This window comes from Scyliorhinus torazame, chromosome 5 (assembly GCF_047496885.1).
Source record: "Scyliorhinus torazame isolate Kashiwa2021f chromosome 5, sScyTor2.1, whole genome shotgun sequence".
Lineage (NCBI taxonomy): Eukaryota > Metazoa > Chordata > Chondrichthyes > Carcharhiniformes > Scyliorhinidae > Scyliorhinus > Scyliorhinus torazame.
The window spans coordinates 258,244,860-258,271,854 of NC_092711.1; the positions used below are offsets into that span (position 1 = coordinate 258,244,860).

General features: G+C 50.3%; 1 protein-coding gene across 3 annotated transcripts in view; it reads right to left on the reverse strand.

Annotated features, from left to right (window-relative positions):
• Positions 1 to 294: 294 nt before the first annotated feature.
• The window catches only part of arhgap36 (Rho GTPase activating protein 36), a 357,338-nt gene continuing 330,637 nt past the window's right edge, over positions 295 to 26,995 (reverse strand). For all 3 annotated transcript variants that reach the window (XM_072505419.1, XM_072505420.1, XM_072505421.1), the window contains exon 12: positions 295 to 6,765. In XM_072505419.1, coding sequence (XP_072361520.1) covers positions 6,119 to 6,765 — 647 coding nt within the window. In that variant the 3' untranslated portion in view covers positions 295 to 6,118. The remainder of the gene's footprint in view (positions 6,766 to 26,995) is intronic.

Below are 26,995 nucleotides of genomic sequence, written 5' to 3' on the forward strand. Positions count from 1 at the left end.
CCCGCCGACTGGTGGGAAAGGCCTTTGGCACCACGCCAGCCGGGGCCAGGGTCTTCGCGGGGCGACGCATGCGCGGGAGCGCAGCGGCTGCTGACGCCATCCCCGTGCATGCGCAGGGGAGGGGGTCTCTTCCGCCTCTGCCATAGTGAAGACCATGGGGAAGGCGGAAGAAAAAGAGCGCCCCCACGGCACAGGCCTGCCCGCGGATCGGTGGGCCCCGATCGCGGGCCAGGCCACCGTGGGGGCACGCCCCGGGGCCAGATCGCCCCGCGCCCCCCCCCCCCCCCCCCCAGGACCCCGGAGCCTGCCCGCGCCGCCTTGTCCCGCCGTTCAAAAGGTAGTTTAATCCATGCTGGCGGGACAGGCATTCCAGCAGCGAGACTTCGGCCCATCGCGGGCCGGAGAGTCGGCAGGGGTGGGCCCGCCGACCAGCGCGGCGCGATTCCCGCTCCCGCCGAATCTCTGGTGGCGGAGACTTCGGGACACGGCAGGGGCAGGATTCACGCCAGCCCCGGCGATTCTCCGACCCGGCGTGGGGTCGCAGAATCCCGCCCCTGATTAATAGATTGAAAATATTGACAATCAATACAAAAATGGCTATTTCTAAATGTGGATTATTTGCTGATATTTTTTATACTTATCAAGGTGACCGATATTAGTACTGGTGAACTGGTCACAATTGCAATTTGAGAAACTAATCTCGGACTCCTATTAGGTCTGTTATAACCCAGATCAGATAGAGGACACATTTGCTCTACATCATTGTCCGCAAATACCTTTACACATTTATAAAGCAGGTTAAAGTGCACAATTCCTCAACACAGTCCCATTAAGCTTAGGTCAAATATATGTTAGATGCAGCAGAAAGTTACCTTTTCAACTATCCCATTAAACAGTTCTGGTCAAATCCCATATGGAACGGTCTCAGAGTACATTTTACAAATGTCTATCAATGCCACGTGCCTCAGTCTCAATTTCAGAATTGTATCTGCCATCCTTATGGGAAACGGAAATGTCACAATTTAATGTTAATTAGGAACAAAGGAGGGAGCATTTTTAATGTTGATTTTTATCCAGAAGCAATGAGGTTGAGACTGACATGAAATATTTCATATATGATCATTACAAACAAAACATTGGGTTGGATCTGGCCTCAGGTTCTACAAGAGGAAGGAAAATGTTCTGACACAATTACCCAAATATTAATAAATTAATAGTTTACAAGTCCCAAATTGGCCAAAAAACCACAAAAACTTGCAGGGGCATGAAAGTCTTAAAGTCATCGAGTCATAGAGGCCTACAGCACAGTAAAGGCCCTTCGGCCCATCTCATCCGCACCGGTCAAAATCAACCACCTAACTATTCTAATCCCATTTCCCAGCACTTGGCCCATAGCTTTGTATGCCTTAGCATCGCAAGTACAAATCTAAATACTTCTTTAATGTTACGAGGGTCTCTGCCTCCACCACCATTTCAGGGAGTGAGTCCCAGATTCCACTGCCCTCTGGGTGAAAAAGATGTTCCTCACATCCCCTCAAAACCTCCTGCTCCTTACCTTCAAACTATGCCTCCAGGTCATTGATCCCTCCAACAAGGAGAGCAGTTTCTTACTATCTACTCTATCTATACTCCTCATAATCTCAATCATGTCCCCCCTCAGTCTCCTCTGCTCCAGGGAAAACAACCCCAGTCTATCCAATCTTTCTTCATAACTAAAACTCTCCATCCCAGGCAACATCCTGGTAAATCCCCTCTGCACACTTTCTAGTGCTATCACATCCCTCCTATAATGTGGATTTCAGAACTGCACACAATACTCTAGCTGTGGCCTAACCAATCATATGATGGTATTTAATGGAGGTATGAGGGTCTCACCTGCTGACTATATGAGCCAGTTGGAGGCCCCTGTCACCTTCCTTCAGGAAGGCCTGCCAAATTAAATGCCAATCAGGCAGTTAACTGGGCAGAGCCAGTCCATCCCTTGTAAGAAGGTCCCCCAGGGGCAGGGATTCTCCTTGAGAGTTTCTGACCAATCAGAGGCCAGCTGCTGTGCATTGGGCAGCAGCACTCCTGGGAAAGCAATAGCTGCGTCTAGCATTGCATCCATCCGAGGCCCAGGATTATCCAGGAACCCAGACTACAGGTGAGTGATGGTAGGATGCCGATCACAGGAGAGGGACTGGGGGGGGGAGGCTGGTCAGCCTCAGCCTTCCCCTTCCCAATGCTTGGTCCCTCAATCGGACAATGAGGAATCCCGCAAGCAATCCTGACAGTGTTTATCTATCAGGCTTCTTGCACGGCAGGTCCTGCACCCACCACTTGCTATAGAGAGCATCCTATCCGGCTGTATTACAGCTTGATATGGCAACTGCTCGGCCCAAGATCACAAGAAACTGCAGTGTGGTGAACTCAGCCCAACGCATCACACAAGCGTGCCATCCTCACATTGATTCTGTATACGCCTCCCGCTGCCTCAGAAAGGCAAACAGCATCGTCAGAGATCCCTCACATCCAGGCTTTGCCCTTTTCCAGACTCTTCCATCAGGCAGAAGATACAGAAGTCTGAAGACCCACACATCCAGTGTAATTGATAATATGGAAAGATGTGTCATTTGAAACATGGAAGTCTGGCAATATCTGGTCTGAGAGAAACATGAGAGAATATAGGGAAAGATCTCACAAAGGGTTAACAGCAGCTGCCAGGGAAGGATTGTAAAATGCGGATATCCTTGGTCAAGCAGGCTCAGCAAACAAGACAAATAGGATTTTGAATGAAGCCAAAGACAATGGCTCAAACCTTCATTGAAAGTAACTATCTTAGTAAGGATCTGGAAAAGAAAGGATGTGGTTCTAAGTGTGAAAAGTTGCTAATACCAGGTTTATCAGTCGACAAGAAACATAATTCAATGCCAAAATCAAAGTCAAAATTGAGTTGAGGACACAATTGGAAAATAAAACTATAGAAATGACAGGAATTAAAAGCAACACTTCTTGAAGTCAAAGCATTTTGAACATCACAACGGAAACAATGTAATCAGATCTATGAGATGAAGTCATGTCAAAATGAATACTTAGTTGGATTAAAAGGTTCAGATCAAAGGCACTTTTTACAATCAAAGAAAATAAGAGTTACTTTACAATAACATCATAAAAACGTAATTGTTAGAAAGTGAATATAAACCGAGAGACAAGAGGAGGAACTACCAGAACGACAACCAGAACTCAGAGAGAGGGGAGAAGCAGCTAGAGACAGAGTACAGTCAGCTCGGTCATGGGAAAGAGACATGGCAGAGCAACCGAGCTAAAATAACTAATACATCTAAGGAAGACTAGAATTTAAAGAATAGGCAGATTCAGCTCAGAGTCAGCTCAGAGATAGCCAGCAGAGCCACCTCTCATAGCTCTGTACATGGGAAAGATAGGACATAGCAACCAAGCTCATCAGCGAATACATCTAAAGAAGACCAGACTTTAAAGAAGAGTGATTGTCAAGTTGGGCCTGAAGGTCCCTTCAACCAACCAGAAGGATCCAGAAGCAAGATCTTTTTACCTTTCTGTAAAGACTGTGATGGCATCTTTTAAAAAGAGAAAAAAATATATAATAATAAAATAACTTAAAAGTTTTAACCTGAAACACTGGTTATTAGTCTACTTTACTTACTTAGCAATGCGGGACCCAGGATCGATGCTACTAAGTGGTAAGTAGATGAAATCTTCGGTGAAAATATGGGTTATACCGGGGGATAACTTGAAAATATAGTTTGACCTGAATAGCACCCACTGAAGCTTGCATCGGAGTCGGCGAGTGAGAATCCCAGATCACCATTCAGAATACCTGCCCTTTTTGGTATAGGGGGAATTCTAAGAATAATGGTGAGTTTTCAAAAACACCAGACATAGTAACAGCTTATTCCCCACAGCTACCGGACTCCTCAACAACTCTCCCTTGGACTGATCTGTTCTCGGTAAGAACACTATTCACGGTGCGCTATGCTGCTCTTGTTTGGCCCTTGTTTTGCACTGTAACCAATCACTATTTGTTGATGTACCATTGTCAATGTACTCTGTCGATTATTCTTTTGTCTTCACTGTTCTTCGGTACATGTGACAATAAATATCAATCAATCAATCAAATTTTTGTGAACACCAGTGACGGTATTAATTACCCTTTCAATTGTCTTAATTGGCGGTGTGGCAGGAAGACCAGTCGTGAGCCTGCTTGCTCTGAACTTAATCAGGGAGAGGTGAGAAGGTGGGGGTGGGGGGGTCCTCACCGATTAAACCCCCAGCACCACCAAACTCAGCTTGAAGCAGGGCATTAAATTAACCCTGCACTAATTAAAATTGTTACAGTAGTTTTGTGTGGAAGTCAAGTCTAATGGTGCTCTTACCCAATGTCCCACCACATGACCAGGATAACAATCAGGATAGAGAACTCCAATTGATTTTTCTTCCTCCTAATCTAGGGGCTCAACTACCAATGGACACAGTCAATTTCTTATTTTAAGTTCAATGCTTATTAATTCACCACTATGGAAAACATATACAAGCCATTGGTACCATGTCAAAATTGAAACGAATGGAAACTCTGAGAATCACCGACCACAAAACAAAGAAGCTACCATGTGTCTGATGCTAAAGTGCACTGGACTAAAGGGTTACAATCACAGGTTACAAGTAACTGTGATCTGAGTGTAAATAACACTTATTTTGATCCAAAAGGGGATCATTGGTCTTGATAATACAACTGAATATCCTACATTTGGCGGAATGTATAGGACATAACCTCTGGGATGGTTTTATTTTCAGCCATTTGTATGGCTTTATTTTCAGCTATTAATTTTATAAACACTTGGATTTATTGTATATTTAGTTGACATTCTGTGCTCACCAAGGTGAGGGATATTAATGCTGAGACATTGCAAGTACCAATTATCCCCAGCCTATATTTCCATTTCACATACCGGTGCTTTCACACTGAGTCAAGTTAGTGCCAAATTGTGGGCTGTCTGTGGACCTGCACCCAGTCGTAACTAGCCTGATATCTGCCTAAGACCATTCAGTGTAGAACTTTCAGATTAACCAAAGAGAAGACTCTCATACCATATTATTGTACAGGATTCAAACGCATTGCACGCAGATGAAAGGCAGTGTCTTAGCCCAATATCCCCTTATTATGAACCAGCCCATAAACACAAACAAAATTGTACAGACTAACCAATACATGGAGAGATTTTTTTTGTTGAAATGTTCTTGAATCCATTGCAATAGTTCAAAGTAAATCAGAACTCTGCAGTTTTGCCTGTTTACTCAGCGAGTTGAGGAGAAATGTTTGCACAACTTATTCTCAAGAGGTTGGATTAAATAAATTGGGTGGAGTCCATGATAGAACAGATTGTACAGAGTGTGTGGAAAGAGCGGGGTTCAAGGGTCAAAATGCCTTCCCTTGGTCTAAATGTTCCCATTCCTACAATCCCAAAGGGCTTGGACATTCCTTTAAGTGTTAACAGTTCAAGATCCTATTACAAGATGACAAGACAGACTGAGAAAGAGTTTTGCATCTTTTAAATAAAGTATAAATGCATAAAAATATAAGAATTTGAGGGCAGCACGGTGGCACAGTGGATAGTATTGCGACTGCAGTGCTGAGGACCTGGGTTCGAATCCTGGCCCTGGGTCACTGTCCGTGTGGAGTTTGCACGTTCTCCCCGTGTCTGTGTGGGTTTAACCCCACAACCCTAAGATGTGTAGGGTAGGTGGATTGGCCATGCTAAATTGCCCCTTAATTGGAAAATAAAAATTGGATACTCTAAATTTATCATTAAATAAATAAGAATTTCAGTTTTGCTAAAGCTAAACTTCTGCACAGAGACAACTGCCAATGGAAGCAGGAAGTAACAATTAAACAAATCTTCCAGCACGGATTCTGTAGCACTTTTTTCTGTCAAGGGCAAATAATAGCCAAATTGCAGATTAGATAACACAGGCGCAAGTCCTACAATTTATAGATGTGTAATATGTATAACAGCTAATTTGAAATAATGAGCTCAAAAATGTTCCCAAAAAATGATTAAACAACTTCCTTTTGGAAGTGTTCAGTGATGGGAAATTTCTAAAGTCATACAGCAGTTTCACGAAGAGAATCTTTTTTCTGATCACTTCTTAAGTGGTAACGCTGAAGTTGTTGTTGTCTCTGTGTTTTGGTTGGAGAACCAGCTCCGTTATCCCTTTTCACCCACACTTTAGCTTCTATTCCCTCCCTACTTGCATCATTTTGTAGTACCTCACTCCCCTGCGATGCCTCAGGAGTGAAACTAGATTCAATAGTTAGTTTTTTGCTCAAATATTCATTGCCAGCTGAGCTGGCAATGTCACTGGGGTTTTTAAAGTTCCTGCCCATTTCAGCAGTGCATGAATGTAAGATAGGACTTCCACATTTTGGATAAAGATCTGAGCGTACTCTTCTCAGTTTAGTCACTGTTTTTGTTTTCTTTGTTAGTTCTTCAGTGCTGCCTGTGAGGAATTGAGTGCAGTTCAGGCTTGTGAGCATGTGATAGCTGTGATGATGACGCTGTGAACTGGTAGCTAGAGACACATCTGGAGATTTGTTTGTCAAAATTGAAGTTGTGTTTTTCATCGTGCTCTCCGCTTCTTTCACAAATCCTTTTGTTGCTTCCAAACGAACTGTTGTTGTAAGGTTCTCATGTGAACGTGATGCCCTCCGTTGACTGAAGGGCCAATTCTCACGAGTATCTTCAAATGAATCTAAAATAATTGACGAAGAAGAAAAACAATGACTTCCTGATCATTTTAGCTGACTCAATTTACAAATAACCTTTAATCCAAAAAAAAGATTTGCTTATTAATTATCTGCCAATTGATGTTTATTATCTGGAGAAATTCCAGTCCATACAATAACCACTCAGTTCTACTTTCATACTTGCCACAGATACACAAAGAGTAACTTTGAATTTTCTTTCAGATAGGTGATCGATTAATAATTGTAATACTGATCTTTCACCACCAGATGAATGAAAAATGAAACGAAAATCGCTTATTGTCACAAGTAGGCTTCAATGAAGTTACTGTGAAAAGCCCCTAGTCGCCACATTCCGGCGCCTGTTCGGGGAGGCTGGTACGGGAATTGAACCGTGCTGCTGGCCTGCTTGGTCTGCTTTAAAAGCCAGCGATTTAGCCCAGTGTGCTAAACCAGCTAACAATTCAAGAAATAATTTGCTAAATTATAGCGAATTAAAACATGATAGTGGTAGTTAACAGGTGAACCATGTGCTATGGAAACTTTGCATTACTAAATTTAGAGTAACCAATTCCATCATTTTTTTCCAATTAAGGGGCAATTTAGCGTGGCCAATCCACCTAGCCTGCACATCTTTGGGTAGTGGGGGCGAAACCCACGCAAATACAGGGAGAATGTGCAAACTCCACACAGCCAGTGACCCAGTGCCAGGATCGAACCTGTGACCTCGGCGCTGTGAGGCAGCAGGGCTAACCCACTGCGCCACCGTGTTGCCCCTGCATTACTAAATTAACTAATTGCAGCCAGGTACTTTAGTTTTATGTTAGCAGTCTGAGGAGGTCTTTGGGATTATGATCAGGTGGGCATAGAGAAACTGGGCGGCATTCCCTGGTCCCCCAACCATGTCCTTCTCAGGATGGTGGCGGGATTCTATCTTCCCGCCGCTTGTCAATGGGATTTCCCATTGAAGCCACCCCACGCCATGGGGAAACCCTCAGGCCGGGCTGCAAGTGGGAAAAGAGAATCCGAATGGCCGGAGAACTCCGAACATTGTTTCCAATTGTGGGAAAAACCACCAGAGATCGTAAACATACAATAGATACTGATTAATCCAACAGGAACTTTAAGAGAAGATATAAGTATTACTGGTTTACCAATGTTTTAGCTGTTCTATTGCTGGGCTCCAATTGCTGCACAGTGAGAGAGTCAGTGAGAAGGAAGAAATATTAATCATAATTAGCTTTGTCATGTGAGAGTACCTTTAAGAAATGGGTGTTTATAAATGGTGTGTATATAAATATCTGTAGTGAGAGTATCTTTAAGAAATGGGTGTTTATTACTGCAGCGATGTCAGAGAATGAGTGGAGCTGGGCTGTATGTTAGCATTTTACTTTCGTTTTAGGCTGTTTGCTGCAGGGTGTGTTTTAGTTTCGTTTTCAGAGCTGGATTACTGCAGTCACAGCCAGAAGGTGTATGAATCTCTCTCTGTAATCTAAAGACTGTAAATCGATCCTGGTGATTGAAAACTAATAACAGTAGTGACTGATGTGCTTCTGTTTAAACGTGTTTCTTAAGTCTTCTGGATGTGAAAAGGACAGCTGATGGATTACTTAGTGTTGTATTCTTTGGGGGTTGTATTTGAATTGATGGTTGCTAAGATGTTCATTGTATGTTTCAAAAAGGTAACTTGAGTTCATAGAATAAACATTGTTTTGCTTTAAAAATTTTCCATTTCTGCTCTACCACACTTGCAGAGTGGGCTGTGTGCTCCCCATACCACAATCTATTAAAAGTTGTGGGTCAGGTGAACTCCATGATACACTTTGGGGTTCTCTAAACCCTGGCCCTTAACAAATTGGGGGCTGGGGGGGGGGGGATAAAAGTCTATCTATTAGATTGGCTTAGTGAACGAAAAGACAGTGAGGTGTGAGCATATTGTGGTTGCTTTTCAAGTGTGGTATTCTAGTTTAAGTAGGGAGTGAGTTGTGGACAATGGCTCTTTCAGAGGCTCAGACGTTTTTGGGGGTGGAGACGGTCACACGCAGTACCTTACGGACAGAGACTAAAAGCAGACTGTTAGATTTGGCAAAAACATTGCAGTTAACATTACCTGACAAAATGCAAATGCAGTGGCTAAGCATTTAAAGTTGCCTCAGATACAGTTTAATCATTGGAAATGGCAAAACTTCAGTTCCAACTTAAACAAATGGAACATGAGAAAGAATTAATGCAGCTTGAATACGAAAGAGATAGAGAGGAAAAAGAAAGAGAAAGGGAGATACAGGTCAGGGACAAAGATAAAGAGTGAGAGTTTGAACTTCAGAAAATGGCCATGAAACATGACAGTCAGTTAAAATTGGCAGGCATAAAGGGAAACGTACAGTTGGATGATAGTGATGAAGATAGTGAGAAAGAGCATCATAGTCGAAGGCTTGGTGGGGATCTATTTAAATATGTCCAAGCATTGCCAAGGTTTGACGAGATGGAGGTAGAAGCCTTTTTCATTTCATTTGAGAAGGTGGCTAAACAAATGAAATTGCCCCAGGAATTGTGGGTATCACTGACTCAAACAAAGCTGATAGGTAGGACTAGTGAAGTGTTTGCATCACTACCGGAGGAGGTATCTGGGTCGTATGAGGAGGTGAAAAAATCCATCTTAGGTGCACATCAACTAGTGTCTGAAGCCTACAGCCAAAGGTTTAGAAATTTAAGGAACGAATTTGGTCAAACATACATGGAGTTTGAAAGGGTCGAACAGTAATTTTGATAGGTGGATAAGGACTTTGAAAATAGACCAAACGTATGAAACTCTCAGAGAAATTATACTTTTGGAGGAGTTTAAAAATTCAATTCCTGATGCAGTGAGAACTCATGTGGAAGAGCAGAGGGTTAAAACTGTGAGGTTAGCAGCAGAAATGACAGATGATTATGAATTAGTTCATAAATCAAAGTTTGGTTTCCGACTTCAGTTTCAGCCTGTGAGGGATAGAAACTGGGGACATGAGAAATACTCAAGTGGTAAAGGTAAAGGTGATCTGATGGGAGATAATAAGGAAAGTGTATCTCAGATTAAAAAAGAAATCCAGGAGGGTGGAAAAGAAATGAAAAGTTTCAAAAGTCGTAATGAAGTGCTTCGAGAGTTTGACCATGAAGCGCATCACCTCCATACTCCCAGAACGCCCTGATCCGGCGTGAATCCCGCCCCCGCCGGTTGCCGAAGTCTCCGAAGGGAGAAAAGTTGGCGGGGCGTTAATGTCGCCGCTGCCGCGGAGAATGTCACGGGTCTGCGCAAGGCAGCCAATTTTCGGCCTGCCGATATTCTCCCTTCCGGATGGGCCGAAGTCCCGTCGATGTGATGACCGTTCACGTCGACGTAAATTAAACCTCCTTTTCATCGGCGTGACCCGGTGCTCCAGGCTCACACCGACCAGCGTGGAGGTGAGTGACGGCCTGGGGGGTTGGCTCTGGGCAGGCAATGGCGTGGCCGCAGTCTGAATGCGTGAGGAGAGGTGTATCTCGGCTTGTGTGTGTGTGTGTGCGGCGGGGGGGGGGGGGGCGGGGTGGTCAGAGTAGGCTGGGCTCCGGGGGAGTGCCGGAAGGGGGTCCGTGCCGGGGAGGTGGATGGGGGGTCGGTGCCGGGGTGGAGGTTGGGGGGGGGGTCCGTGCTGGGGTGGATGTTGTGGGGGGGTCCGTGCTGGGGTGGAGGTTGGGGGGGGGTCCGTGCCAGGGTGGAGGTTGGGGGGGGGGGGGTCCGTGCCGTGCCGGGGTGGAGGTTGGGGGGGGGGTCCGTGCCGTGCCGGGGTGGAGATTGGGGGGGGGGGTCCGTGCCGGGGTGGAGGTTGGGGGGGGTCCGTGCTGGGGTGGATGTTGAGGGGGGGGGTCCGTGCCGGGGTGGAGGTTGGAGGGGGGTCCGTGCCGTGCCGGGGTGGAGGTTGGGGGGGGGGTCCGTGCTGGGGTGGAGGTTGGGGGGGGGGTCCGTGCTGGGGTGGAAGTTGGGGGGGGGGTCCGTGCCGGGGTGGAAGTTGGGGGGGGTCCGTGCCGGGGTGGAGGTTGGGGGGGGGGTCTGTGCTGGGGTGGAGGTTGGGGGGGGGGTCCGTGCCGGGGTGGAGGTTTGGGGGGGGGGGTGTCCGTACCGGGGTGGAGGTTGGGGGGGGGGTCCGTGCCGGGGTGAGGTTGGGGGGGGGTCCGTGCCGGGGTGGAGGTTGGGGGGGGGGTCCGTGCCGGGGTGGATGTTGGGGGGGGGTCCGTGCCGGGGTGAGGTTGGGGGGGGGTCCGTGCCGGGGTGGAGGTTGGGGCGGGGTCCGTGCCGAGGAGGGGGATGGGAGGGCAAGTGAGTTGGTCCACCTGGCCAGGTGCCAGCCTCCAACAGTTGGACCCATGCGGTCCATGCCACCTGGCTGGGGGGAGGAGGGGATATGGGCAATGATGACATGTCGTCGTTCCCCTCCCCCCCACCAGGCCGTCATGTTTTCAGATCATCCAGCGATGTTGGCCGCCGTGGTGGCAGCCGCTCATGTCTATGTTGCCCTGGATGAGGAGGAGGAGGAGCGTGCCAGAGAGGCGGCGCAGGCTGCCGCAGAGGGGCAGGCGGCAGCCGCCCAGGCTGGCGGGACACCTGACCGACAGGACGAGGAGGGGGAGGAGGACGTCGCGGCCCCACGGCAACGGAGGCACCCGAGGGAGCCCCGTGTGTACCGGCCCCGGCAGTCATACCAGGACCTCACGGACCGGGAATGCAGGAGGAGACTCCGGATGAGCCGGGAAACCGTGGCACACATCTGCCACCTGCTGGCACACCTGTCACCGCGTGGCACTGGCGTGGGACACCCTCTCCCCGTGTCCGTCAAGGTTACGGTGGCCCTGAACTTTTATGCAACGGGGTCATTCCAGGCACCGAGTGGGGACCTGTCCGGCATATCGCAGACATCGGTGCACCGGTGCATCCGGGCAGTGACAGATGCCCTATATGCCATGGCGCACCGCTACATCCGCTTCCCCGTGGACCGGGCCAGCCAAGATGCCCGGGCCGTGGGCTTCTCTGCCGTGGCCGGGTTCCCCATGGTCCAGGGCGCGATCGATGGGATGCACGTCGCCGTGCGGCCACCTGCAGATAACAGGGCCGTGTTCACTAATAGGAAGGGGACCTATTCGATGAACCTCTGCGACCACCGCATGATGATCCTGCACGTCTGCGCCCGTCACCCAGGCAGTGTACACGACTCATTCGTGTTGTCGCGGTCATCCATCCCCGGCATGTACGAGGGACGCCATCCCCGGCTGAGGGGCTGGTTGCTGGGCGACAGGGGCTACCCATTGCGATCGTGGCTGATGACGCCTATACGGAGGCCACGCAATGAGGCGGAGAACCGCTACAATGATGCCCATGTAGCGACAAGGGGAGTGATCGAGAGGTGCTTTGGCGTACTGAAGATGCATTTCAGGTGCCTGGACCTCTCTGGGGGCGCCCTCCAGTATCGGTCAGATAGGGTCGGCCGCATCATTGTGGTGTGCTGCGTCCTGCACAACATAGCCCAGCAGAGGGGCGATGTGCCGCAGGCAGAGGAGGGCGGAGTGGAGGAGCAGCAGGAAGAGGCCCAGTCCTCCCCAGATGAGGGGGATGGGGGCAATGGTCAGGGCAGACGGGGTAGACACAGGCGGGTGGCTGTCCACCGTTACCGGCTGGCCCAGCGGGCACGGGACAGACTGATAGACGCCCGCTTCACTGACTAGATGGGCGTGGGAATCGGGTAGTATGGCCACAGACCGCACACCATGGCAACAGCCGACCACCCACACCCCCCACCCATCCACCCACCCAGCACCCTCACCTCCCTCCCCAACCCCACCCACCCCACCCGCATGCACACCACCCCCCCCCCCCCCCACCCATTGCCGATCCACCTGCGGCATAACGGGCCGGGCTCACACAGTTGCGGGTGGACGCGTGTCTATCGCAGGCCATGGAGGATGATGACAACCCGCCCTGCGATGAGCTCCTGGCTCTACATCGTTAGACTATGTCTGACCCATGGCCACAGTACCACCATCCACCCGGACCATCCCTGCATGCGGCTGTGACACTGCAGCGCACGGTCCCGTCCTCTGCCCGGGGGATGTTGATGGCGGCCCTGGGGGAAGGGGGCAAACTCACCTGGGGCTGAGGTAAGACCACCCCTCACCCACACACTTGCGCTCAACGTACATGACACCCCCGCACACTTTGGACAGAGCACAAAGGCAGCTTCGGTAGGTGTAACATTGACTTTAATAACCAAAGGAGTTCATGCACGTGCCCTAGCCCCTAAAACCCATCTGTGCCCTGCACCCATGCCAACTTACTCAGTGTCTAATTGTTTGGCCTTACGGGCCCTTTGACTACGTCTACGTGGTTCCCCAGACGGTACAGCAGAACTGGAGGTGGACTCCTGTGATTCCTGCCCTCTGACACTGGATCCCTTTGGCGGCCGTTTCCTGGGGCGTCCTGGCCTAGATGGGCCAGGCTGCGGCCCGGGCGACTGGGATGGCGAGCTGCCAGCCTGTCCTGCCCGTTGCCCACCCGATGCACCTGGGACGGAAGGGGGGGAGTCCGAGGTGTCGCGGTGTACCGGGACCTCCCCTACAGGGGGAGTCGGGACGGACCACACCACCTCCTCCTCCCTCGGGGTGCCCGATGGCCCCCAGGCCTCTACATGGGTGGGGGATGCGAACGGACTGGCCATCCGACGCCCCCCCGACATCTGGTGCTGCCAGTCCTGGAGGCCCGTGCTGGTATCGGCAGGGGTCTGCAGGTTTGCAGCCATGGAGCCCAGGGGGTTGGCAAACCCTGTCTGTGACAGTGCGACGCCGGCTCGCACATGGCCACTGGCGCCGATGCCCTCAGCGATGGCCTGCAGAGACTGGGCCATGGCCTGCTGAGACTGGGCCATGGCCTGCAGAGACTGGGCTGTGGCGTTGAGCGCCTCTGCTATCTGGCGCTGGCACTGGCTCATGGCCTCCTGTGAGAGGGCAGCCATTTCCTGGGCCACAGACGCCGCGTGCACGGAAGGCCCCAGGCCTCGCAAACCGTTCCCCATGTCTGACACCGTCGCACCCATTGCCTCCACCGCGGACGCCACCCGTGCGGTGTCGGCCTGGGTGGCACGCATGACCGGCACCACTCCCAGCTCCTGGACGTGGGTGGACTCCTCCACCTGCGACCGCAGCCGCCGCAACCGCCCGTCACCCTCTTCGCTCGTCTCCGGGTCGGTGGTTGCATCGGATCTATGTGTGGGTGTGGTAACTGCAGGAACCCGGGATCCATCTGGGCGGCAGATGTTCGCTTGGGCTGGGCTGCCCTCCGACCGCCCAGTCCCTCTGCTGCTCCTACCTCCACCTGCTGTACCGGGACGGCTGTGTTGTGCGCACCAGTGAGTGTACCAGACGCCTCATCACTAAAGTGCCCAACCGTGGTGAGTGTTTCTGCGATGGTGGAGGGTGTTGGTGACAGCAGTGGCGTTGTGTCGTGCTCTTCGTCCGACTCTGAGTCCATGGCACTTTGGGGTGGGGGTTCGTCTCCACCCATCCACTCTGAGTCACTGTCCAGTATTTCGTCTTCCTGGGTAGTGCTGTCTCGGGTAGGGGTGTCCTGGGTAGTGGTGACCTGGCTCGGATGTGACGGGGGCCTGTGGCTGCCCCCCTCATCGCTGGGTGGTCGCTCCCGCACGTGACGGGGGTGTCGTCTCCCTGTTGCTCCAGGTCTCTCCGTCTTCCGTGTTGTGCGAGGGGTATGGGGAGGGGGGGATATGGGGGAGGCTCACCCTGCCTGCTCTGACGAGGTCGTTCACCTTCTTGTGGCACTGGGTGCCTGTCCGTGGTGTCAGGGCCACAGCGGTGACAGCCTCTGCCACTTCCCTCCACAGACGCCGGCTGTGGCGTGGGGCAACTCTGCGGCCGTGCCCGGGATACAGGGCACCCCTCCTCTGCTCCACCACGTCCAGGAGCACCTCCACATCGCGTGACTCGAACCTCGGGGCTGAGCGACGGCCAGCCATCCAGTCGGGTGTTGCGGTCGGGTGTTCCGGTCGGGTGGGGGGGAGCAGCGCGGCCTTATGAGCCGTCACGCCGTGCGGCGCGTATGACGCCGCACGGCGTGAACCACTGCGCAAGCGCGGATCCCGTTACGTCGCTGCTAGCCCATTTCGGGCCGGAGACTATCAATCCATTTTTCCGATGTGACGTAAGTCGGATTTGCGCCGTTTTTTGCGCCGATCGCCGGACTTTCCGCCGATAACAGAGAATTTCGCCCCATTTCCCTGGCCCTACACTCATCCCTAGAGCATCTCGAAAACAAGGACTCCTACATTAGACTCCTATTTATTGACTACAGCTCCGCCTTCAACACCATAATCCCAGCCAAACTCATATCAAAGCTCCAAAACCTAGGACTTGGCTCCCCACTCTGCAACTGGATCCTCGATTTTCTGACCAACAGACCACAATCAGTAAGAATGAACAACAACACCTCCTCCACAATAGTCCTCAATCCAGGAGCCCCGCAAGTCTGCGTACTTAGCCCCCTACTCTACTCCCTGTACACACACGACTGCATTACAAAACTTGGTTCCAGCTCCATCTACAAGTTTGCTGACGATGCGACCATAGTGGGCCGGATCTCGAATAACGGCGAGTCCGAATACAGGAGGGAGATAGAGAACCTAGTGGAGTGGTGTAGCGACAACAATCTCTCCCTCAATGCCAGCAAAACTAAAGAGCTGGTAATTGACTTCAGGAAGCAAAGTACTGTACACACCTCTGTCAGCATCAATGGGGCCGAGGTGGAGATGGTTAGCAGTTTCAAATTCCTAGAGGAGCATGTCTCCAAAAATCTGTCCTGGTCCACCCACGTTGATGCTACCACCAAGAAAGCACAACAGCGCCTATACTTCCTCAGGAAACTAAGGAAATTCAGCATGTCCACATTAACCTTTACCAACTTTTACAGATGCACCATAGAAAGCATCCTATCGGGCTGCATCACAGCCTGGTATGGCAACTGCTCGGCCCAGGACCGCAAGAAACTTCAGAGAGTCGTGAACACCGCCCAGTCCATCACACGAACCTGCCTCCCATCCATTGACTCCATCTACACCTCCCGCTGCCTGGGGAAAGCGGGCAGCATAATCAAAGAACCCTCCCACCCGGCTTACTCACTCTTCCAGATTCTTCCATCGGGCGGGAGATACAGAAGTCTGAGAACACGCACGAACAGACTCAAAAACAGCTTCTTCCCCACTGTCACCAGACTCCTAAATGACCCTCATTAACACTACACCCTGTATGCTTCATCCGATGTTGCCAGAAAAGGTGGTCACATGTGGAATTCAGGGTGAGAGAAGTAGTGTTCAATTATATAAGGTAAGGTTGGAAAGTCCAGGGAAGAGTGGTGAAGTGGTAGTAGGAGTAATAGAGAAATTATCTTGTCCAGGAATACAGTTTATCTTGGGTAATGATATAGCTGGATCGCAGGTGGGAGTGATGCCTACTGTGGTGGATAAGCCAGTGGAAAATCAGACAACTGAAGTGTTGTAGGACGAATATCCTGGGATTTTTCCGGATTGTTTAGTAACAAGGTCGGAAAGTCAAAGGTTAAGACAAGAGGAGAAATCAGAGAGTGAAGATGAAGTTCAAGTGTAATTATCAGAAACGATTTTTGATCAGATGATTGAAAAAGAACAAGAACAGGTGTAGGATGAGGCGGATATTTTTAGTTCAGGAAAATTGGCGGAGTTACAACAGAAAGATGTAGAAATAAAACAGATGTATCAGAAAACATATACGGAAGAGGAATCTGAGTGTGTACCAGTGTATTACCGTAAAAGTAATGTCTTGATGAGAAAATGGAGACCTTTACATATGCAGGCGGATGAAAAGTGGGCAGAAGTTCATCAAGTGGTATTGCCGCTAGGGTATAGAAAGGAGGTGTTGCGAGTTGCACATGAGGTACCGGTGGGAGGTCATTTGGGAATAAGGAAAACTCAAGCTAAAATCCTGAAACACTTTTATTGGCCTGGACTACATAAAGATGTAGTTAAATTTTGTCAATCATGTCACACACATCAAGTGATAGGGAAACCTCAAGCAGTGGTAAAACCAGCGCTCTTAATACCCATTCCAGCATTTGAGGAACCTTTTACAAGGGTCGTAATTGATTGCGTAGGACCGTTTCCTCAAACAAAAAGTGGGAATCAATATCTTTTGACTATAATGGATGTGTCGACTAAGTTTCCAGAGGCCATTCCAGTAAGTAATATTACAGCTAAAAAGTTTGTGGAGGAGTTACTTAAATTCTTTACTAGATATGGACTTCCCACAGAAATACAATCGGATCAAGGATCAAATTTTACCTCAAGGTTATTCAAAGAAGTTATGGATAGCTTAGAATAAAACAATTTAAATCAACTGCGTACCATCCAGATTCGCAGGGAGTGTTAGAAAGGTGGCATCATGTATTAAAGACAATGTTGAGGGCTTATTGCCAAGATTATCCAGAGGATTGGGATAAAGGAATTCCATTCGTACTGTTTGCAATTAGGGATGCATCGAATGAGTCAACCAAATTTAGTCTTTTTGAACTAATTTTTGGTGATGAGGTAAGAGGACCACTTAAGTTGATTAACGAAAAATTGGTGAGTGAGAAATCGGAAATTACATTATTGGATTATATGTCAAATGTTAGGGAACGATTCAATAGAGCAGGTAAATTGGCAAGACGACATTTGAAAGTTGCACAAAAAGTGAAGAAACGGGTCGCGGATAAGAAATCCAAAGTTCGTAGTTTTGCCATTGGAGATAAAGTTTTAGTATTGTTACCAGTGGTAGGTGAACCTTTAAAAGTTAGGTTTTGTGGACCTTATCAGATTGAAGGGAAATTAAGTGATGTGAATTATATGGCAAAAACACCAGATAGAAGGAAGACTCACCGTGTCATGTGAATATGCTTAAAAGGTACTTTGAAAGGGAAGGAGAGAAAAAGAAGAAGGTTTTAATGATTCTAACTCAAAGTGACGAACCAAATCCAGATGACTGTGAATTTGACATACCTCAAACTAAATTGAAAAACGAGGATATTCTTAAAAATTGGGATAAATTGTTGAGTTACCTTCCAGAGGAAAAACAAACTGACCTGAAAGAGTTATTGATTTCACATGGGCAAGTTTGTGGAGATAAATTGGGAAGTACTAAAATGGCTATACATGATGTAGATGTGGGAAAGGTTGTTCCAATCAAACAACATCCATATGGACTGAACACTTTGGCACAGGTTAACAAAGAGATTGAGAGTATGCTTAAAAATGGCATAATTGAAGTGGGTTGCAGCCAATGGAGCTCACCCATAGTGATGGTGCCTAAACCAGACGGTACCTTACGGTTGTGTGTGGACTATAGAAAGGTTAATGCAGTTACAAGAACGGACTCTTATCCTATCCCACATTTGGAGGATTGCATTGAGAAAGTGGGACAATCAGCTTTTATTTCTAAACTGGATTTACTTAAAGGTTACTGGCAGGTACCTTTATCCGAAAGGGCGAAGGAGGTTTCAGCTTTTGTGACTCAAGATGGTATATACCAATTCAAAGTTATGCTATTTGGCATAAAAAACGCCCCAGCCACATTTCAACGGTTAACTAACAAAGTTGTTTCAGGATTACCCAATTGGGTGGTATACATCGAAGATCTGGTAATTTTCAGCCAGAAATGGAAAGCACATTTGAAACATCTGATGGAGTTATTCGATCGACTTCAGGAGGCGGGTTTCATGATAAACCTAGCCAAAAGTGAATTTGGAGAAGCTCAAGTCACTTTCCTTGGCCATACAAACGGACAGGGTCGAATGGTCACACGGGATGTGAAACCAACAGTTATTGAGGAGTTTCCAATACCCTCAAGACGAAGGGAAATAATGCGATTTCTTGGCATGTGTGGATTTGATCAAACATTTGTGGAAAAGCTTTGTAGTGTGGTTGCTCCACTGATGGACTTGCTGAAGTAACGTGGAAAATTTCAGTGGACAGCGGACTTTCAACAGGCATTTGACTGCATGAAAGCTGTGATAACCAATGCTCCTATGTTGGAGAATTACAAGGGGCTCTGCGATCAGATTGAACTAAAGTATCTGACTTTAAAGAGAAATGCCGGGGCATAGAGAAATGGATGGATCGTGCAAGGACCTTCTTGTTCAAAGAGACTGTCAATCGGGAAGGATTTCAGTTGGAGGAAGAAGAAAAAAAATGGACTATATTATTATACCTGTTTGCATGTGTTGTTTTTTGAAACGAAAAAGTATATTTACTGTGTGCATTTCTAAAAGGATAGTGGAAAGGTGTAAAATGAAACCATCTTCAAGTTGATGGTTTATTTACTTTTCTTGGGGGGTGGTGTCATGTGAGCGTACCTTTAAGAAATGGGTGTTTATCAATGGGTATGTATATAAATATCTGTAGTGAGAGGACCTTTAAGAAATGGGTGTTTATTACTGCAGTGATGTCAGCGAGTGGGTGGAGCTGGGCTGTCTGTCAGCATTTTACTTTTGTTTTAGGCTGTTTGCTGCAGGATGTGTTTTAGTTTTGTTTTCAGAGCTGGATAGCTGCAGTCACAGCCAGAAGGTGTATGAATCTCTCTCTGTAATCTAAAGATTGTAAATCGATCCTGGTGATTTAAAATTAATAACAGTAGTGATTTAAACCTAATGTGCTTCTGTTTAAAGGTGTTTCTTAAGTCTTCTGGATGTTAAAAGGACAGTTTACGGATTACATAGTGTTGTATTCTTTGAGGGTTGTATTTGAATTAATGGTTGCTAAGATGTTCACTGTATGTTTCAAAAAAGTTAACTTGAGTTCATGGAATAAACATTGTTTTGCTTTAAAAATTACTTTTCCGTTTCTGCTGTACCACACCTGCAGAGTGGGACGTGTGCTCCCCATACCACAATCTATTAAAAGTTGTGGGTCAGGTGAACTCCATGATACACTTTGGGGTTCTTTAACCCCTGGCCCATAACACTATTGTGGTAGTATGCATTAGGGGTCATGTGGGTCTGTGAAGCCATGATGTCATTGGCTGACAGATCCCGGGTCCTGGTTGGACGTTGACCTCTAGCTCCGCCCTGAAGGCGGAGTATAAGTACTGGAGTCCTCCCCCGCAGGCAGTCTACTACTGAACTGAGGGGGAAACAGTCACGCTTAATAAAGCCTCATCGACTTCACTCTATTCGTCTCTCGGAGTCTTTGTGCGCTACAATTTATTAAGCGTGACTAAAAAGGACTATGGAGCTCAGGATCATCCCGGAATGCCTGAGGATCAGCCCCCACGCAGTGAACGTGGCAGCAGCTTTCAAGCACTGGCAGACTTGTTTTGAGGCCTACCTCAGAATGGCCACCGGCTGGGTCACAGAAGACCAAAAACTACAGGTCCTGCACTCGAGGTTAAGCACGGAGATTTTCTCTTTCATCGAAGACGCAGAGGATTTCCAGACGGCGTTCGCAGCACTAAAAAGTCTCTATGTCCGCCCAGTAAACAAGATCTACGCTCGCTATCAACTCGCAACGAGACGGCAAAGTCCCGGAGAATCGATAGATGAATTCTACGCCGCGCTACTAATTTTGGGACGAGCCTGCAGCTGCCCGTCGGTGAACGCAAATGAACACACGGACATGTTAATGCGCGATGCTTTTGTGGCAGGTATGAACTCCTCCCAAATCCGCCAAAGACTTCTAGAAAAATAGTCGCTAGGACTCTCAGAGGCACGGGCCCTAGCAGCCTCCCTAGACGTGGCCGCGCGAAATACCCGCGCCTACGGCCCCGACCGCGCGGCAGCCCATTGGGCTCCGTACGTACCCGTCGCGACAAACCCCCCCCCCCCCGGACACCCCACAGGGTTGCGCGGTCCAAACACCAAGTCGCACTGGGGGCGCCCGCTGCTATTTCTGTGGCCAGGCGAAACACCCCCGGCAGCGCTGCCCGGCCCGCGCAGCGATCTGCAAGAGCTGCGGGAAAAAGGGCCATTTCGCGGTTGTGTGCCGGTCCCGCGAGGTCGCCGCTGCCCCGGGAGAACAGGGAGCCCTGCACGCCACTTACGCTCCCAACCCCCCCTGCGCCCCATGTACGACCCGCAGGCGCAGCCACTCTGGGTCCCGACCACAGCGGTCCCGGGAGAACAGGGAGCCCTGCACGCCGCTTACCCTCCCCAACACCCCCCCCCCCGCGCCCCATGTATGACCCGCCAGCGCTACCACTTTGGGTCCCGACCACCGCTCTCCCAGGAGAAGAGGGAGTTCTGCGCGGCTCTAACGCCCCCCCAAACCCCCCCGCACCCCACGTATGACCCGCCGGCGCTACCAATTTGGGTCCCGACCACCGCTGTCCCCAGAGATGAGGGAGCCCCGCGTGTTCCTAACGCTCCCCAACCCCCCCAGCGCCCCATGTGCGACCCGCAGGCGCAGCCATTTTGGGTCCCGGCCACCACGAGGGGAGGAAGGGCGACGCCACCTTGGACCACCCCAGACCTGTACGACCCATGGGGGCGGCCATTTTGTCCACCCCCGCCGCCATGTTGTGACCCCCCAGCCATGTGCGATGCATGGGGGCAGCCATTTTGTTCAACCCCGACGCCATCTTGGACGGCAACAACGGACCCCAGTGTCGACGGCTCCATGGGGTTCTAAGAAGACGCTCAACTACTACAACCACGTCTCGCTTCAATAACGCTGGACCAAGCTCGGCCCCGGACACTCCAGACGACGACGACAACGGTGCTGATAAACGGGCACGAGACACCATGCCTAGTCGACTCCGGGAGCACGGAGAGCTTTATCCACCCCGATACGGTAAGACGCTGTTCTTTGACCACCCATCCCAGCGCACAAAAGATTTCCCTAGCTGCAGGATCCCACTCCGTACAGATCAAAGGCTTCTGCATAGTTACCCATACGGTGCAGGGGAGGGAGTTCAAAAACTACAGGCTCTACGTCCTTCCCCAACTCTGCGCCCCCACATTACTGGGATTAGACTTCCAGTGCAATCTACAGAGCCTTACCTTCAAATTCGGCGGCCCAATACCCCCACTCACTATCTGCGGCCTCGCAACCCTCAAGGTGCAACCCCCGTCCTTGTTTGCAAACCTCACCCCGGATTGCAAACCCGTCGCCACTAGGAGCAGACGGTACAGCGCCCAGGACCGGACCTTCATTCGGTCCGAAGTCCAGCGGCTACTAAAGGAAGGCATAATCCAGGCCAGCAATAGTCCCTGGAGAGCACAGGTGGTAGTAGTAAAGACAGGGGAGAAGCAAAGGATGGTCATAGACTATAGCCAGACCATCAACAGGTACACACAACTAGACGCGTACCCTCTCCCCCGCATATCCGACATGGTCAATCGGAATGCCCAATATAAAGTCTTCTCCACCGTGGACCTCAAGTCTGCCTACCATCAGCTCCCCATCCGCCCAAGTGACCGCAAGTACACAGCCTTCGAGGCAGACGGGCGATTATACCATTTCCTAAGGGTCCCATTTGGCGTCACAAACGGGGTCTCGGTCTTCCAACGAGAGATGGACCGAATGGTTGATCAACACGGGTTGCGGGCCACGTTCCCGTATCTCGACAATGTAACCATCTGCGGCCACGATCAGCAGGACCACGACGCCAACCTCCAAAAATTCCTCCAGACCGCTAAAGCCTTGAACCTCACGTACAACGAGGACAAGTGCGTTTTTAGCACCAACCGGCTAGCCATCCTGGGCTACGTAGTGCGCAATGGGATAATAGGCCCCGACCCCGAATGTATGCGCGCCCTCATGGAATTTCCCCTCCCGCACTGCTCAAAAGCCCTGAAACGCTGCCTGGGGTTTTTTCATACTACGCCCAGTGGGTCCCCCAGTACGCAGACAAGGCCCGCCCCCTAATACAGACCACGACCTTCCCTCTGTCGACAGAGGCTTGCCAGGCCTTCAGCCGCATCAAAGCGGATATCGCAAAGGCCACGATGCGCGCCATCGACGAGTCCCTCCCCTTCCAGGTCGAGAGCGACGCCTCCGACGTAGCTCTAGCGGCCACCCTTAACCAAGCGGGCAGACCCGTGGCCTTTTTCTCCCGAACCCTCCACGCTTCAGAAATCCGCCACTCCTCAGTGGAAAAGGAAGCCCAAGCCATAGTGGAAGCTGTGCGACATTGGAGGCATTACCTGGCCGGCAGGAGATTCACTCTCCTCACAGACCAACGGTCGGTAGCCTTCATGTTCGATAATGCACAGAGGGGCAAAATCAAAAATGACAAGATCTTAAGGTGGAGGATCGAGCTCTCCACCTTCAACTACGAGATCTTGTATCGTCCCGGAAAGCTGAACGAGCCGTCCGATGCCCTATCCCGCTGCACATGTGCCAACGCACAAATTAACCGCCTCCAAACCCTCCACGAGGACCTCTGCCACCCGGGGGTCACTCGGTTTTACCACTTTATCAAGTCCCGCAACCTCCCATACTCCTTAGAGGAGGTCCGTACAGTCACAAGGAACTGCCACATCTGCGCAGAGTGCAAACCGCATTTTTTCAGGCCGGATGGTGCGCACCTGATTAAGGCTTCCCGCCCCTTTGAACGCCTTAGTCTGGATTTCAAAGGACCCCTCCCCTCCACCGACCGCAACATATACTTCCTTAATGTGGTGGACGAGTACTCCCGCTTCCCATTCGCCATCCCCTGTTCTGACATGACCGCGGCCACAGTCATTAAAGCCCTGAACACCATATTCACACTGTTCGGTTGCCCCGCATACGTCCACAGCGACAGGGGGTCCTCCTTCATGAGTGACGAGCTGCGCCAGTTCCTGCTCAGCAACGGGATAGCCTCGAGCAGGACGACCAGCTACAACCCCCGGGGGAACGGGCAAGTAGAGAGGGAGAACGGCACGGTCTGGAAGACCGTCCTACTGGCCCTACGGTCCAGGGACCTCCCAGTTTCACGGTGGCAGGAGGTCCTTCCGGACGCCCTCCACTCCATCCGGTCACTACTGTGTACTAGCACTAACCAAACGCCTCATGAGCGCCTCCTTGTCTTCCCCAGGAAGTCCTCCTCTGGAACGTCGCTGCCGACCTGGCTGGCGGCCCCAGGACCCATCTTGTTCCGAAAGCACGTGCGGGCGCACAAGTCGGACCCGTTGGTCGAAAGGGTTCACCTCCTTCACACAAACCCGCAGTACGCTTACGTGGAGTACCCCGACGGTCGACAGGACACGGTCTCTCTGCGAGATCTGGCGCCCGCCGGCAACACACACACCCCCCCTTCCTGCCACCGCCGCACCCCGCGACCGCCCCCTTCCCAGGAGGATCAGTCCTCCTCCCAGGCCCGACCAGGAATGAAGCCCAAGCTGAAACCGTAAGGCTCCCGGAGAAGACAACACCGAAACAAGCACCACCACCACCACCGGGGCCGAGGCGATCGACACGGACGACCAGACCGCCCGACCGACTCGTGGCGTCGATCTAACAGTGCAATGTGGACTTTGTGGACTTTTAACAAGAACATTTTGTCTTTTCTTGACGATTACTGTAAATAGTTTGAAACAAAAAAAAACCTTGTACATACTGTTATAACATGTGAAAGTTTTCCTCCCAGGACCAGCCTTGTAAACCCTTACCACCATGCGAAGCATCACCCCGCCGGGTTCATTTTTAACGAGGGGTGAATGTGGTAGTATGCATTAGGGGTCATGTGGGACTGTGAAGCCATGATATCATTGGCTGACAGATCCCGGGTCCTGTTTGGACGTTGACCTCTAGCTCCGCCCTGAAGGCAGAGTATAAGTACCTGGAGTCCTCCCCCGCAGGCAGTCTACTACCGAACTGAGGGGGAAACAGTCACGCTTAATAAAGCCTCATCGACTTCACTCTATTCGTCTCTCGGAGTCTTTGTGCGCTACAACTATCAATTGGAAGTAAAAGACATTGGGCTGGATTTTCATTTCCTTGTCGAGGTGTGAATTCAATTGTGAAATGCTGAACTCGGGTTTTTCCTGGAAAAGCAATTTTCCTGTGCCTTCCCCGCCCATTTGCCTGTGACCTTTTGGTAGGTCAGGAAGGCCTTGCGTGCAAAATGCACACACACCTCTTCCGAGGTCAGGATCCCCATTGCGAGTTCCCAAAAAAATTCAACTTCCTTCTGTTGTTGTGGGTTTTGCAGGCCATGAAAAAGTGCACACCCCTGGAATTGTCATGACCATTGGCTGCTGAGAAGTTGGGAACATTCTGAATGGTTGGAAAGAGGAAGGTGATGAAGGCCATCTTGGATGGCCCATGAACAAAGGGAAACCCTGCCAGGGAGGGGTACATCCACGAGGTATGTTATGGCTGACCCTACAGGAGTGGGTGGACAGAAATCCCCATCAGAAATGTGAGGGGACTCTTAACGGACCAGTGAAAAGATGAAGAATCTTCACCCATCTCAAAAGCTTCAGGGTCAATGTAGTCTTTCTTCAGGAGACGCATTCATGAGAGCAGGACCGGCTGAGGATCAGGAAAAGCTGGATGGGACAGACATCTAAGGCGTGCCTCGACACAAGGGCAATGGGGTTGGCCATACTGTTTAACAAATGGACAGCCTTTAAATCACTGAACAAGATGACACACCCAGTAGGAAGATACATAATGGTTAGCGGGACCGTAGAGGGGGTCCCTGTGGTACTTGTAAATATATACGCCCCAAACTGGGACGCCGCCGAATTCATTAAAGAAACCACTGCAGAGGTCGCTGACCTCGACTCCCAACAACTAAGCATAAGGGGAGACTTCAACTGTATGCAGAACCCAGAGGCAGACAGGCCCAGCCCCAAATCCGGGGCAAAATCAGGAATGGCAAGAGAATTAAACACCTTCATGGAGCAGGTGGTGGCGGTGGACCCATGGAAGGTCAACCACCTGAGGGAAAAGGAGTTCTCCTTCTTCTCCTGTGTCCACAAAGCCTACTCCAACATCGAGCTCTTTGTCGTGGGTAAGTCGGTGCTTCCAGGGATGGTTGGGTTGGAATGCTCCGCGATAGTAATCTCTGACCATGTGCCACACTACATGTTGTTGAGGTTGAAGACAGGTCAGCCCAACACCCCTCATGGAGGCTGGACACAACCCTTCTGGCCAACAACGCGTTCTGCAAAAATAAGTCACGAGCCATCGACGGGAATGTAACCTGCAATCAAAATAGGGAGGTCTCACCCTCCACATTCTGGGAGGCACTGAAGGCAGTGATAAGGGGGGAAATAATAGTGTATAGGATCCTCAGGGACAGGAACGAAAGGGTGCCAGGTAACAGCTGATCAATTCCATATTGGACGTGTTCGCAGAGAGCAAAAAACTACAATTGAAATTTAACCTGCTCTCCACGGGAGAAGCAGTGAACCAGCTCTGCCAGACACAAGGGACCTTTTATGAGCATGGAGACAAAGCCAGCTGCTTACTGGTACACCAACTGAGGAAGCAGGCAGCCATGAGGGAGATAGCACAGGTGAGGGATGGTAGGAGGGTCACAGCGCCAGATGAAATCAACAGGGTCTTCGCAACTTTTACCAGGAACTGTACATCCCAGGGGCTCGAAGATGAAACAGTTCCTGGGCGGGCTGGACATACCAACAGTGGGGTGGAAAAGAAGACTGGAAGCGCTGTTAGGACTGGAGGAGGTCATGGAGTGCAGTCCATGTAGTCAGGGAAGGCACCGGGACGAGATGGGTTCCCGGTGGACTTCTAATAATAATGATCTTTATTAGTGTCACACGTAGGCTTACTTTAGTTACTGCAATGAAGTTAAGGTGAAACGCCCCTAGTCGCCACATTCTGGCATCTGTTCGGGTACACTAAGGGAGAATTCAGAATGTCCAATTCACCGGACAAGCATGTCTTTCAGGGCTTATGGGAGGAAACCGGAGCACCCGGAGGAAACCCACACAGGCACTGGGAGAATGTGCAGACTCCATACAGACAGTGACCCAAGCTGGGAATCGAATCTGGGACTCTGGCACTGTGAAGGAACAGTGCTAACCACTGTGCTACTTTGCTGCCAAATAAGAAGTTCCCATCAGCACTAGCACCGTACCTGTGGGAGATGTTCAACAACTTGCTGTCAAGGGAGGTCTTGCTGCCCATGTTGGCACAGGCTTCAATATCATTGATTCCTAAAAAGGACAAGGACCCAAGGGAGTGTGGGTCTTACAGACCCATTTCGCTG